Source organism: Ruditapes philippinarum, unplaced genomic scaffold (genome assembly GCF_026571515.1).
Source record: "Ruditapes philippinarum isolate M1 unplaced genomic scaffold, ASM2657151v2 ctg283_1_1_1_1, whole genome shotgun sequence".
In the NCBI taxonomy this organism is placed as follows: domain Eukaryota; kingdom Metazoa; phylum Mollusca; class Bivalvia; order Venerida; family Veneridae; genus Ruditapes; species Ruditapes philippinarum.
This window is the reverse complement of record NW_026855710.1, coordinates 474,356-488,290: the sequence shown is the minus strand read 5'-3', so window position 1 is coordinate 488,290 and position 13,935 is coordinate 474,356. Positions and strand designations below refer to the sequence as shown.

General features: G+C 34.2%; 1 protein-coding gene across 1 annotated transcript; it reads right to left on the bottom strand.

The window, feature by feature from the left end:
* Positions 1-210: 210 nt before the first annotated feature.
* On the bottom strand, positions 211-6,242 carry LOC132744154 (uncharacterized). Its single transcript, XM_060732773.1, has 3 exons — positions 6,011-6,242; positions 3,700-3,891; positions 211-2,623 (listed from the first exon to the last, which is right to left on the bottom strand). Exons 1-3 carry the CDS (start codon positions 6,240-6,242, stop codon positions 2,073-2,075), a joined length of 975 nt encoding a protein of 324 aa, XP_060588756.1. The 3' UTR covers positions 211-2,072.
* Positions 6,243-13,935: the final 7,693 nt, after the last annotated feature.

Here is a 13,935-nt window from a genome sequence, read left to right as displayed (position 1 = left end):
AATTCATTCTTAGACAAAGTCAAGTCACGTGATATATTTTTAGACAGTAGTCATTTGGAAAAAAATAATATATTTAAGATAAAATAGTTTCAATACAAAAAATCTCTTAGAATTAATGTCATGTACATTTGATGTGAAACGGGGGCTAATACATGGCAATTTACGAAATATTTTGCGTATTTAAGTAACTTAAAAGTGCATTAAAGTCTCATACTAAAACAGGTTTATTTCACAAGAAAAACAAAGGATATGGAAAACAAACAAAATATCATATATTTGAAAAAATCATCTATTTTGTTTTGGAATCGTTCCTTATTCATGTATATAAAGCTTGTAGATTTACACATACAAATATAGAAATCAAGTATAAATCTGAAAACCTTACACACACTTTCCGTAGTGCTGGATGGTAAAAATAAACCAACATAGAAAAGGGGGCATAAATCTGTTAACATGCTTATCAGAGACTTACCTGCCCTTGAAAGTATAAACAAATATTTCAAGTTTGAAGTGAATGCCTTAAAAGTTTTTTGAGAAAAAGGCAAATGTTCTAAATCAAACAAGTGAAATAATAGAGCAAAAGGGGCTTAAAGGATTATCTCCCCAACAATTGCATTTCAAATTGATAATTGACATGTACTTCAAGTTTTCATTGAATATATTTGATACTATTTTAGGAATGTACCTTAACAAAAAATTCAAAGGGACGTAAAACAAAAGAAATAAATTAAAAAGTTACCTGCCCTTTAGAAATGCATTCCCATTTAAAAAAGAAAAAATAATTCAAGTTAGAAGTAATTAAATCTCACAATTTTTGAGAACTTGGCCTTAAATAATACATTCAGTGAAAGAAGGGGCATAACTTTGCAAAATTGAATTTAAAGAGAACGCCCTTATGACATGGTGTCATATTTTGATAGTGTACATGTATATCAAGACTGTAGTGAATTAATTTGAAGTTACTCCGAAAATTAACCTTTACTAAAACATAAGTGATATCGAGATCGAGTTCCATTTCATTCTTAAGTGTCCAGTTTACCAAGAAATTCGAGAGAAATATGTTCTTAGAAAATATATCGTAAAACTTTCACACAAGAATTTTAACATTTTAATGACTAAACAATATGAGTATGTATAAAACACTCTAACATTTTACATTTGGTACGCATTCAAATAACGAATAAGGAAATGTACACAAGTACACTGTGAATATTTGACTTGAATGATAAATATATACATGTACTTTACAATGATAATGCAAAAATCATTCATGCCCTATGTAGCTGTCAAGATTGTCAAGACGATTAATGTTAATGCTACTTGTAATTCCGATTTCCTCTCTCATAAGCATTTTGTTCACACGTATATTATATATAATTATGGACCGCTGGCCTCTAACAAATGAAACATCAAAACTTCAAAAGTCATGCCAAAAAGGTTAATCAGGGCTCAAAATCTTAATTGAAATGGGGGTATAACCTTTAAAATAGTACCCTTTCATGACAATAAACATGTCCACTAAGTTTTAGGTGAATAGAAGCACCATTTTATCTTTTATAGTTTCTGAGAAAATAGAACTTAAAAATATAAGTAAAACCAACGGTCACGCCAACGCCAATGAGAGGGTCATTACAATGTGTCCACATTTTATCTCCGAACAGTGGAGTTAACGTATTTATTTCACCTTGATTGTGAAACAAGTTGTTGATAACGGCAGACAGACTGACAGCGTCATCTCATAAAACGTCCTGAAGGTCTTTGGTCTTTATAAAAAACATGAGAAAATATTAACAAGTCAATGAGTCATTGAAATACACAACAATAAATAAAGGGCTTGTTTATGAAATGAGTTGTTGTTCAGACAGACGGACAAACTGAGAGCGTCATGCTATAAAAAATTACTAAGTCAGTGAGTCACTAAAAACATAGCAACCTATAAACGGCTAAAAATAAACAACATGAACAGAAATCATATCTTCCCATAACTAAATTGCTATGTGTCAAAGAAAATATATTTCTTCATCATTTAAACCACCGCTTGAATGACATCATGCAAACAAATGTCATTTCTTTTAAACGTTAGTTTCCTTTGGTAACCTTTTTTTCCAGAGTATTCCCATCATGGACTTTTCTTTCTTCGGCTTAAAGCACACATCGTCTGTTAATCTGTGGACAATGCATGCTGTCATCTTGAATGGTAAAATTGTTTTTAAAATCTCAGTCATTTGTTGCTCACTCAGCTGATTATTTATCACCCAACCAAGATAAGGTTCCACCACTGAAGGATCGCCTTTCAACTGGCTCCTGTGCTGCTCGCCAATGATTTTAACAAGCTTTTCATGATTCTCTTCGCTGCTCAAATATTTAATTGTCCGATGTAAATAGTTTTTAAATGTCAAAAGCGGATCAAATGATCGACCAGTCCGCCTTGCTGCCCCTTGTTTTCTTAGATTTGTTATTAATATTTGATTAAGATCTGGGTTGTATTCATACCTTGCCATCTCATGACTTACATGTGTAAGGTACTGTAAAAGGTTACACCCATTAAAAACTTCATTCAACTTCTCATTTAAAAATTTGATGAGATAGGATCCGGTATTCGGGTTTCGAAATGCAAATTTTCCTTAAACAAAAAGAAATAGTAAAAAATGAAATAACAACAAATTTTAACATTGAAAAAAAGCTATTGTAATAAAAAAAATATATTTTAAGTTGTAAAAACATAAGATTTATGACCAAGCATAAATAAGATTCTATTAAAACATGAACTAATTTTATGTCTTTCGACCTCTTTTTCTTTCGATTATATTTTTTCTATACGGCAAAAACAGTTCATACCTTTTACATAAATTAATGTCTTAGCTAATTAGTTCATAGCTTAAGACCGTGGATATTTTATGGTGTAGGTACAGTCCTTGCCAACTATTCTAACGAAATGGTATGTCATTTCTAACGAAACATTATGGCATTTTCAATAAATGCCCATTTTTTTATCAACGCAAGCGTTTGTTTATTTTTTTTTCCTCGTGCCAAACAAGCTCGATCTAGACCGATTTTCTCTGATATGGACAGTACTTAAATAGCTGTAATCTTTTATATTCATAAATTTATTCATACCGCAATGTTCTTTTATAACAAATAAATGAAACTACTGAATTACTTTCATTTTAACATGAATGAAATTAATGAATTCGCAGTAGATTAAACAAAGCTTGGAGCATCATGAGAGTCCAATGAAAATCGACATTATAAACAAGACGGTCCAATGAAAATCGACGTTATAAACTAGACGGTCCAATGAAAATCGACATTATAAGCGAACATCGACATTATAAACGAGACAGTCCAATGAAAATCGACATTATTAACGAGACAGTCCAATGAAAATCGACTTTATAAACAAGAACTATGGTTGACAATCCAGCGGATATTGAAGAAATTTTAAGGTTTATTTATATCAACTCACTGCTAAGGACATGTTAAGAAGAGATTTGTGTGGATGAACGAGCTACATTCAGTGATTACTACAATTCTATTTGACCATTTTGCTATTTGTTAAGTAAGCAATGAATACACTTGAAAATATATATGCTTGTGTTTGCTAAATAACATACACAATTGTTTTCAAAATTATCTTTGTGAATAAAATTTTAGCAAAGCAAAAAAGTCAGAAAAATGCATGAAACTAGAAATTTTCACCTGACATCACTGGATACATTATCAGAAAATCATCCGGACAATTAAGAGGTACAATATCGAATGGCGACGGCGGCAACTGTCCACTATCTCCACTACCTCCGGTGTCAATTTCTGTGACTTCCCCTACCGCATCTTGATCAGTTGCTTGGTCAGAACTTCTAGAGATTTCCCCCGGTTGTAATGCGTCCGAATCTAAACGGAACAAAATAGAAACACAATAATTACATATGGTCAGTGTATTTTTGTAAATGTTATCAAAATCAGTTTTCATGTTGGTACAAATTGTATTGGCAAGTTTTGTCAAAATAAAACAAACAATCATTAAGTAACACTTCATAAAGCTATAATTTCCTATTTTAATCTCAATATTTCTATAGTTTTTTTTCAACTAACATTTTTCCTAAACCTACAATTTACGTTTATAATGACAAACCCTTTAAGCAATGTTATTTAAAGTAATTGAATTATTTCCCAACCACATGTCCATGCATATCATGTGGCGCAGGAATGAGAAACAACAAAGGATTTGTTCAAAGATAATGCCGAATTTTTTTAATCTCTCTGGCTGAAAAAGAAAAATAGTAAGAAAATAGGCTGAAATATCATAAAATGAGCCGCGTCACAACAAAACCAACATGATGGGTTTGCGACCAGCATGGATCCAGACCAGCCTGCGCATCCACGCAGTCTGATTAGGATCCATGCTGTTCGCTTACAGACCCTATAACAAGTAGAGAAACTGATAGCGAACAGAATGGATCCTGATCAGACTGCGCGGATGCACAGGCTGGTCTGGATCCATGCATGTCGCAAACGCACTATGTTGGTTTTGTCGTGACGCACCTCAAATGTAGCAATTTAAAAATATATATAATTTATATTCGTCAATCTTAAGAATGATCATGACAGGAAAAGACTTTCCTGGATATATTTGTCATGAGGATTAAAATATATAGTCTTAGCATCAACTTATCCATTTCTTCCAGACTGATCTACATTAAACTACATGAAGAAATGCCGCAATGCGAAACGACACCTTTTTAACGTACATGTCACACGGGAGCTTCGTCATCAAGTGCCATAACTATGCATATTGCGATTCGAACATTTCATTTTGGGGTAATTATGGCCTTTCGATTTTTTTTTTTCATATATGATATATAGATGAAAAAATAATTTGTATCTTTCATGTTTCAACAAATTTGAAATGTTAATCATTCTAATTAACATAGAAGTAATCAAACCCGAGCTATCAGTGACAGTGATTTACCTGTAAAACGAAAACAGGTCTTTGACCGTAACTCAAAATTTAGTGTCCGAAATGACAAATACATGTTGTGGCAAAGCCAAACATATGAAGAAATTCTAGGCTGACAGTTGTATGAAATTTCAAAATAGATGAAAAATTTTCTAAAATCAAAGAATAGTTGCACATCTATGTAAAAAACAAAGAACCATATTTCTGCCAGAATGTTCGCAAAATATGCGCCAGTGCTCTGGATGATGATGATTCTGTAAAAGTTTAGCAAAAATTGCTTGAGAAATGTAGGGGGAATTGAAAAAAAAAGGTATTTCTGCTTTTAAAAAATGTTTAAATCCCCAAACACTGAAAATTTTTTCGAAAGGGCATCGGAGAAAGTTTAGTCTAATAAAGTAGTAGCAGTTGAGAACAGAAGTGTATTTCTCTAGGTTTTATACTACAGTGATAAGAGAGTAAAAAGAGCTACAGGATTGAACCTGTAAGCAAATTGTATGAAAAGTAAATCTTATCATAAAAATTACCTCTCCAGACAAACCTATCCTCTTGAAAATTGACTGCACAAAAAATTAAAGATGGCTGCTTTAAATAGACAAAGAAGGAAAAAAGTGGTCTAGAGTGACGTCCTCCACTACTAACAACAAAGTACAATAATTCCGTCATAAATATTTCTGTCCTTATGCGCTAGAAGATATAATGACAAAACTTCTAAAATGGTGAAATCGCGTAAGACAAATTGCGCACAGAAGGTTAATTCTCTATTTGTAAACATAATTCTTATGCCGCCGCCGAGATTATTCAATCTAATTACGAGTACCAATTTTTTCCTCCGGAAAACCTGTTTTAATATGGTATAAGTATACTGGTTTTGATATTTACTTACCGCGTTGCGTGCTTCACTCTAAATTTCAAAGCCGGTGTTACTTTTGCACAATTCCTGCATTATTTTCACATTCCTGCATTACGGGACATACATGGTGTTATCAGTGACGTGGTTTTCATTAAACATTTTGTCAATCACATACCAGATAAAGGCTAGTTATTGTTACTTACCTTTTTCCCAATCTTTGTACATGTCTTCAGCATCGGTTAAATCAATAGCGTACAGATTGTTTGCCGAGTCTCTCGGATCTGTTCTTAACGTGTTTGGATCTCTCACGGACGGATTTTTTGTCCCTTGAACGACATTGACGTCAACGCCTGTATCGTAGGTGTCAGCACTACCTATCTCTCCCCTTGATTTGCATGCCTTTAGAATGGAGTTAAAACAAAATCTTATCTTCATCTAGAAAGCAATTGAATTATGAGTTATTTATTTATATCCTGTTACAGTCAGATTAATGTTAAAATTGATTATTTTACATGTTTATGTCTTTACTTATGTGAAAACTAATTAAATTTCTTAAAATATGAAAAATTTGTAACCCATGTATAACCGTAAAACCGGCAAACACAACAGTGACAAAGACGTTAGTCATTTTACTATTTCAAAGAATTATTTACACAATTAAAAAAATTAATATTTTATCTTTGTAAACGATTGATACATCCAGTATATATGTACAGTTAAACCTGTATCAGTTACCACCTCCGAATAAAGATCCCCATGTAAATAAAAGCCTCCCTTCACCAACCTCCACTGTTTAAAAAAGCACAACTTTTGTCTTTTTCGGTCTGCCCTTTGGTCCCTTTTGTTTCAATTTTTGCTGTTTTATCAATATAGAAATTTAAAAATTTTGACTTTGTATTGAAATTCCCTTTGATAAAACAGTTTTGGGTTTTTCCCTTTTTAAAATCTACTGAATTTTAAATCAGAATATACCCAATTATTCTAAATTTAAAAGGAAACTTTTAAATCCCCCGTTTAAAACTTGATCCCGCCAAAAGGGGCCTCTTTTAAATTGTTTTCGGTCTATTTCCTTTCTTCGTCCCCTTGTTTTACTAAAAACAAGTAAAAAGCAGTCAAAACCCTTGTTGATTTTCTTTTTGGCGGGTTTTTAAAAAAATCGTCACGTAATGCATTATGTTTTTAAAAAAAGGGGCCCAAAAAGGGCCCAAAGTCGCTCACCTGTATATAGGCCCCCGGAGCGGGCCAGTTTAAACCCCAGGGCTTTTATTTGAACAAACTTGGTTGACACCCATTAGAAGATGTTTCATGCTAAACATCTAAGGTCTAGCTTGTTGGGTTTTTTAAAAGAAGATTTTTTTTAAGTTTTTTTCTTTACACATATAGTTTAAAACAATGACCCCCTGGGGCGGGGCCAATTTTGACCCTAGGGCTTTAACTTGAACAAAATTGGTAGACACCCATTAGAAGATGTTTCATGCTTAATATCTTAGCTCTAGCTCTTTTGGTTCTTTAAAAGAAGATTTTTTTAAGTTTTTACTATATACATATAGGGAAAATCAATGACCCCCAGGGCGGGGCCGATTTTAATTCTAGGAACAAAATTTGAACAATTTTGGCTTTGGACCTATAGATGATACCAAAGACAAATATCAAAGCTCTAGGCCATTTACTTTCAGACCAGAAGATTTTTCAAGTTTTCACTATATGTATATAAGAAAATCAATGACCCCCGAGTGCGGGGCCAATTTTGACCCGAGGGCCATTATTTGAACAATCTTGGTAGAGGTCTACCACACAATGTTTCATGCCAAATATCTTACCTGTAGCCTTTGCCAATTCAGAGAAGAAGATTTTTTATGTTTTACTATATACATATTAGAAAAACCTATGACCCTCCCCCCCCCCCCCGGGTGGGGCCAATTTTGACACTAGGGCCAAAATTTGTACAACTTTGGTATTGAACCTTCAGATGATACCATAGACCAAATATCAAAGCTCTAGGCCATTTACTTTCAGACCAGAAGATTTTTCAAGTTTTCACTATATGTATTTAATGAAAATCAATGACCCCCCGGGCGGGGCCAATTTTGACCCTAGGGCCATTATTTGAACATTCTTGATAGAGGTGTACTACACAATGTTTCATGCCAAATATCTAATCTGTAGCATTTGCCCAATCAGAGAAGAAGATATTTTTAGATTTTACTATATACATATAAGGAAAAACCTATGACCACCCGGGGCGGGGCCAATTTTGACACTAGGGACAAAATTTGAACAACTTTGGTAGAGGACCCATAGATGATACCATATACCAAAAATCAAAGCTCTGGCCCATGTACTTTCGGACAAGAAGATTTTTAATTGTGTTTTTTGAAATCCTTTTCTGGCACTATGACCTACATATGCAACAGACCGAACCATTTGAACAAATTTGAAAGGGGACCACCCAAGGATCATTTCTGTAAAGTTTGATTGATGTGCAGTCATTGGTTTCAGAGGAGATGTTGTTTATGTTAAAAGTTGACGACGCACGACGACGGACGACGGACACAGGGCCATCACAATAGCTCACCCTGAGCATTGCTCAGGTGAGCTAAAAATACTAGATATAATGTACTTTTTTCTGGTCACCTAAACCTACACATATAAATGATGACAATGTAATGTCTTGATTGGATTTCAAATATTATGCCTTGATTAAATGACCAATTGAATGCCTTGATATTTTGATACAACAGAACGCTTTGATTAAATGACCAATCGAATGCGTTGATATTTTGACCAATAGAACGCCTTGATTAAATGACCAATCCAATGCCTTTATATTTTGACCAATAGAACGCCTTGATTAATTAAATGGCCAACAAAATGCCTTCATTAAATGGCAAAAAGCATGCATTGAACAAGTTTGTCTTGATTTTATAACCGATAGAATGCCTTAACCCATTACTTCATGAGCATTTTGTGGAAAATGGCTTTTTTCATTGAAAAGTCTCCCGTTACAAGTTCAAATTGCCATAATACTTTACAAACTGCTTCAACACTAATCAAACTTGGCACATATGTTGACTGGACCATTGCCCTTGAAACAACATGCTCAGGCTTAAATTTTCTGTTACCATGGCAACGAGGGGACATCTCAAAATTCAATCTCAATTTTGCGTTGATGTTTTCCATCAAAATTGATTTTAAAGTGCTGCAACTTCTCAATGGATTGAGATAGAGTCAAATGCTTTTCAGCGTTGGTTACACGTTACCTTATGATCAATATGGGATCATTTATAGCCTCTCACAAGTCCAAAATTTTCTTGGCGATGAGGGGGACTCCGCCCCCCTTCAAACCCCCCAAACAGAAGGGGCATATCCCCCTTCTGGCAACCCCCTGATGTATATTTTGGTTGGGGGACCGCGCCGAAAAAGTGGTCACTTTTTTAACAACATTTCTCAAACAAAAACAAGCGTTGGGGCCTAAATAAGGCATTTTTTCACCATTAGAGACAACAAAAAGGGGGGTGAAAAAGGCGTTAAAAGGCGTGTATATCGCGTAATGGGTTAATTGCCATGATTTGATAGCAAAGAGAATGCCCTGATTTTTAGGCCAATAGACTTCAAAATTTCCCAAACAGCAAAAGAAATGGACAAAAGATACGTAACTATTCAATGAATTGTGTAAGCGGCTGGAGAGGTGCGGAGTGGTATCCCATGGGTCCCGATCTCGGGTCATTACAAATTTGAGTATGAATATCAATATAGCGGGGAATTTGTCACAGCATAGAAATACCTCTGATTGAGTAGTAAGTGTATACATGCGGCCGGTATCTCAGTCGGTATGGCTGCAAAACGATATTCCAAGGGTCTCAGATTCGATAACCGGTAGGGACTGCACATTTTACATAAAATAAATCACTCTTTGAGAGAAATGGTTCATACAGAAAAAACACATTCACCACAAATGACAATGAACAAAATATTCATACAATATTGAATAAATATACAAAGGAACATTGAGGGCCAACGAATTGGTTCACATCACATCGTATCGATCGTATCGTATCGTATCATATCATATCATATCGTATTATTAATAGCTTTAGCTATTGACGTGACGTCAGTGGGTAACACGGGCATTTCGGTGCCATTCATAAGTTACTTTGAAAGTTTTTTGTGTTCGGTATAATAAGATACTGTTTAGGATGACATATCACATACTGCTTAGGATTACAGAAAAAAAATAATGCCGACCCTTAACTATCGTTTCGACGGACAACATTTGCCTCGGGTGTATGACACTGAATATTTCGTTCTGGCACCCACATTGGGATGTGATATATACATCAATTTGCTTGTTATAAAATATAATCGTGAGACATGTCATTTATAAAGACGGCGGATAGAAATCTATGATTTTTATCAATTTAACACATTGCTAATTTAATAATAGGACTGTTCACGTAAAAACAGAAAGAATAATAATAGTATTGCAACCTATCTCCATTTTCTTTTTCATATCGACGGTAGATAAGTTCATGAATGCTGTCACATTAAAGTCTAGTCTTTTAAAAAGCTCTTCCGCCATCTGAACGTCTCTTAGACATCCCTTCCTCTCCCCTGAACATTGGCCTTTAAACTCATTTCCGATTATGAGAGCCGTACCTCGGAACTTATGGTCGAACTGATACACAGACATCATTACAATAACAATATAATGGGATTGCTTTCTGGAAAATAAAATATAAAATAAACTAGAAATGTGTCCATAGGACACGGGTGCCCCCACACGCCACTGTTCTGCCAATCTTATGACTCTAAGTCAAATATTTTTTGGACTACATGTGCCACAAGTTGAAAACTAAAAATATTTTACTAAGTAAAGGGCAAGAACTTTACAAATACTGAATTAATCCACAAGCAAACCCCAAGGTGCATAAGAACACATGCTGACCAACATTCTTGTAAACTTTCAGGCCAACAAGTTAAATACTTTTTGAGCTATGCATGAACAAGTTGGAAATTGCAAATTTATACTACTGTAAGTCAAGGGCAATAATTCTAACAAAACTAAAAAAAATCAACACGCAAAAAAACAGTGATGTTGATCATTATTCCTGTAAAGTTGGTTGATTCTTACTGAAGCACTCAATGAACAAATAACACAACATAATAAAACGGTTTTTACTTAGTCAAGGGCAATAACTATATAAATAAATACTGGATAATCCACCAAGCCAAAACTAGGTGCACAACTACATTTGCTGAGAGCAACATTCCCGTAAGGTTTCATGACTATGTCAAATCCTTTTTGAGTTACATGCGACACAAGTTGAAAATTGCAAAGTTTCAATGGCAATAACTCTAAAAATATAAACAAGAGCCCGGTTTGAGCCGGGTGATGCTCCCCGAATAGGTTTATGACACAGGAAATCACACCTCTTGTAGTTTCAGAGTTATGTCCCTGGAAAAAGTTCACAAAGTGTAATAATTCCAAAATTAGGGCAAGGCAGAGTTATTGTTCTTTGCATTGCACTTCTAATCAATGCAATCTATCAATCTTCAAAGTTCCTTGTTGATACCTTTTATGGTTTCCAAGTTATGTCCCTGGAAAAAGTTCAAAATGTAAAAATGAACAAAGGGCAATAACTAAAAAATTTGGCAAGGCGGAGTTCAAGTTCTTGTGCACTGCACATCTACCTATTGAGATCAATCTACCTACATAGTTTTATGTTGACATCTCTTGTAGTTTTAGAGTTATTTCCCGGACAAGATTTTTTTTTCAAAGGTAAGATAATTAAAAAATTGGACAAAACAGAGTTATGTTTTTTTTGTAATGCACTTTTACTCAATGAGTTCTATCTACCAACAAAGTTTCATTTTGATATCTCTTATAATTTTAGAGTAATGTCCCAGACAAAGTTCAAAAAGTAAAAATAAACAAAGGGCAATAACTCCAAAATTAGGCAAGGCAGAGTTATGATTATTGTGCACTGCACATCTACCCACTGAGATATATCTACCTACAAAGTTTCATGTTGATATCTTTTACAGTTTTACAGCTATGTCCTGGATAAGATTTTTCTAAAAGGGGAGATAATTCAAAAATGAGGCTTAACAGAGTTATGGTTCTTTTGCACTGCACTTTTACTCAATTAAATCTATCTACCTACAGTGTTTCATGTTGATATCTCTTATAGTTTTAGAGTTATGTTCCGGACAAAGTTAAAAATTAAAAGTCTTAAAATTAACAAAGGACAATAACTGCAAAATTTGGCAAAAGAGTTATGGTTCTTGTGCACTGCACATCTACCCATTGAGATCTATTCATCTACAAAGTTTCTATAAGGGGAGATAATTCAATAACCGGGCAAAATAGAGTTATGGTTCTTTGACACTGTACTCCCCCTCAATGCCCTCTACCACTGTATGAAGTTTAAACAAAATTATCTCCAAGGGTTTTCAAGTTATGCTCCGGACAAGACAACGGACGGACAGACGGACGAACAGACGGACAATGTGGCGACTACATGCTTTCCCTTCGGGGAGCATAATAAATCCAGACGAAAATACCCAGGTGCACAACTACACATGCTGATCAACTTTCCTGTAAAGTTTCATGACTCTAGGTCAAATCCTTTTTGAGTTACATGCGACACAAGTTGAAAATTTCAAATGTTTACTAAGTCAAATGCAATAACTCTCAAAATACTTAATAAATCCACACGAAAATACCCAGGTGCACAACTACAAATGCTGATCAACATTCCTGTAAAGTTTCATGGCTGTATGTAAAATACTTTTTGCGTTACATTCGACACAAGTTGAAAACTGAAAAGTTGAAAATTGCAAATTTTTACTAAGTCAAGGGCAATAACTCTAAAATACTAAATAAATCCACAAGAAAATACCCAGGTGCACAACTATACATGCTGATCAACATTCCTGTAAAGTTTCATTAATCTAGGTCAAATCCTTTTTGAGTTACGGACGGAAGGACGGACGGACAAGGGTAAATCTAAATCCCCCCTCCCCTAAAGTGGGGACATAATGAAAATGTGAAGGGTGTAGAGATTCTTTTTGATAGAAGAGAAGTATTTATAGAGAACAAAAGGAAATAACAATACCTGAAATAAAGTAAGTATTATAGATTAAAGTTGTAATACTTTTTTATAACAGACATGTCTTATGGGGAAAAACATGGGGCACAAAACGGTTTATCGAAGTTTTAATAGTATTTTATATCACTTGATTTAATTTATACGAATTTATTTTATACGAAATTTATCTTGAGTTCAGTTGTGTTGCAAGCTTATTAATTTTTAAACACTCTGAGATAAATACCCTAGCACACCATTAATCAATACCTTTTACCTAGCTATTCTTGGAAAAGGCCACTGACTCAAATTCTGGGAATAATTATCAGGCATTTTGGGAAATTTGAGAAATTTCAAAAAAGTATAAAAAGTACTTTTTTTACGATTAAGCTATCAAGATGTTACGATTTTTCTCTGATCATAAAAAAGCTCAAATCGTATGTATATACATTTATGTAGCCTATGTTTAATGAGGGTCCATTCGCCCGTTAAGGCACAAAAAGCAACTTTCGCTGTCGAGTACAGACCCCGGACATGTCACCAGTCATGCCTTTAAAGACACAAAGTGGTGATGATATACCTCTTTTGAGCCAAAAGTAGGTCACTGTACGGCGGCCAAAGAAAACCCAAATGTATAGTAACCTGAGACAAAAAAAGAATGAAAAGCTAAAAATCAATGCGACTGGACACCTTTCATATCACAGTCGTTCGACGACTGGCTACTTTCACCATCTTTCACTTTTGACGGAAGTGGAAGTACATTATCGCAATGGCATAATGTTTTCTTTTTTTTTTGTAACATAAATAAATAAATAAATGAATAAATCGTTAGCTACATAACAGTTATTTATGATAAGGCAGTTTTTTCAAGTTGTTTTCGCTGCCGTAAGAAAAAAGATATACAAAAGACATCCAATGTTAGAGGCGGATTGTAAACTTTTACCAATATTGATTCAAGATTTAAAGGGCTTTTTCAGTGGAAATAATTCATTCAGTGTGTGTACCGTTTTGATTAAATTAGAGTAAATTTCATTTCATTA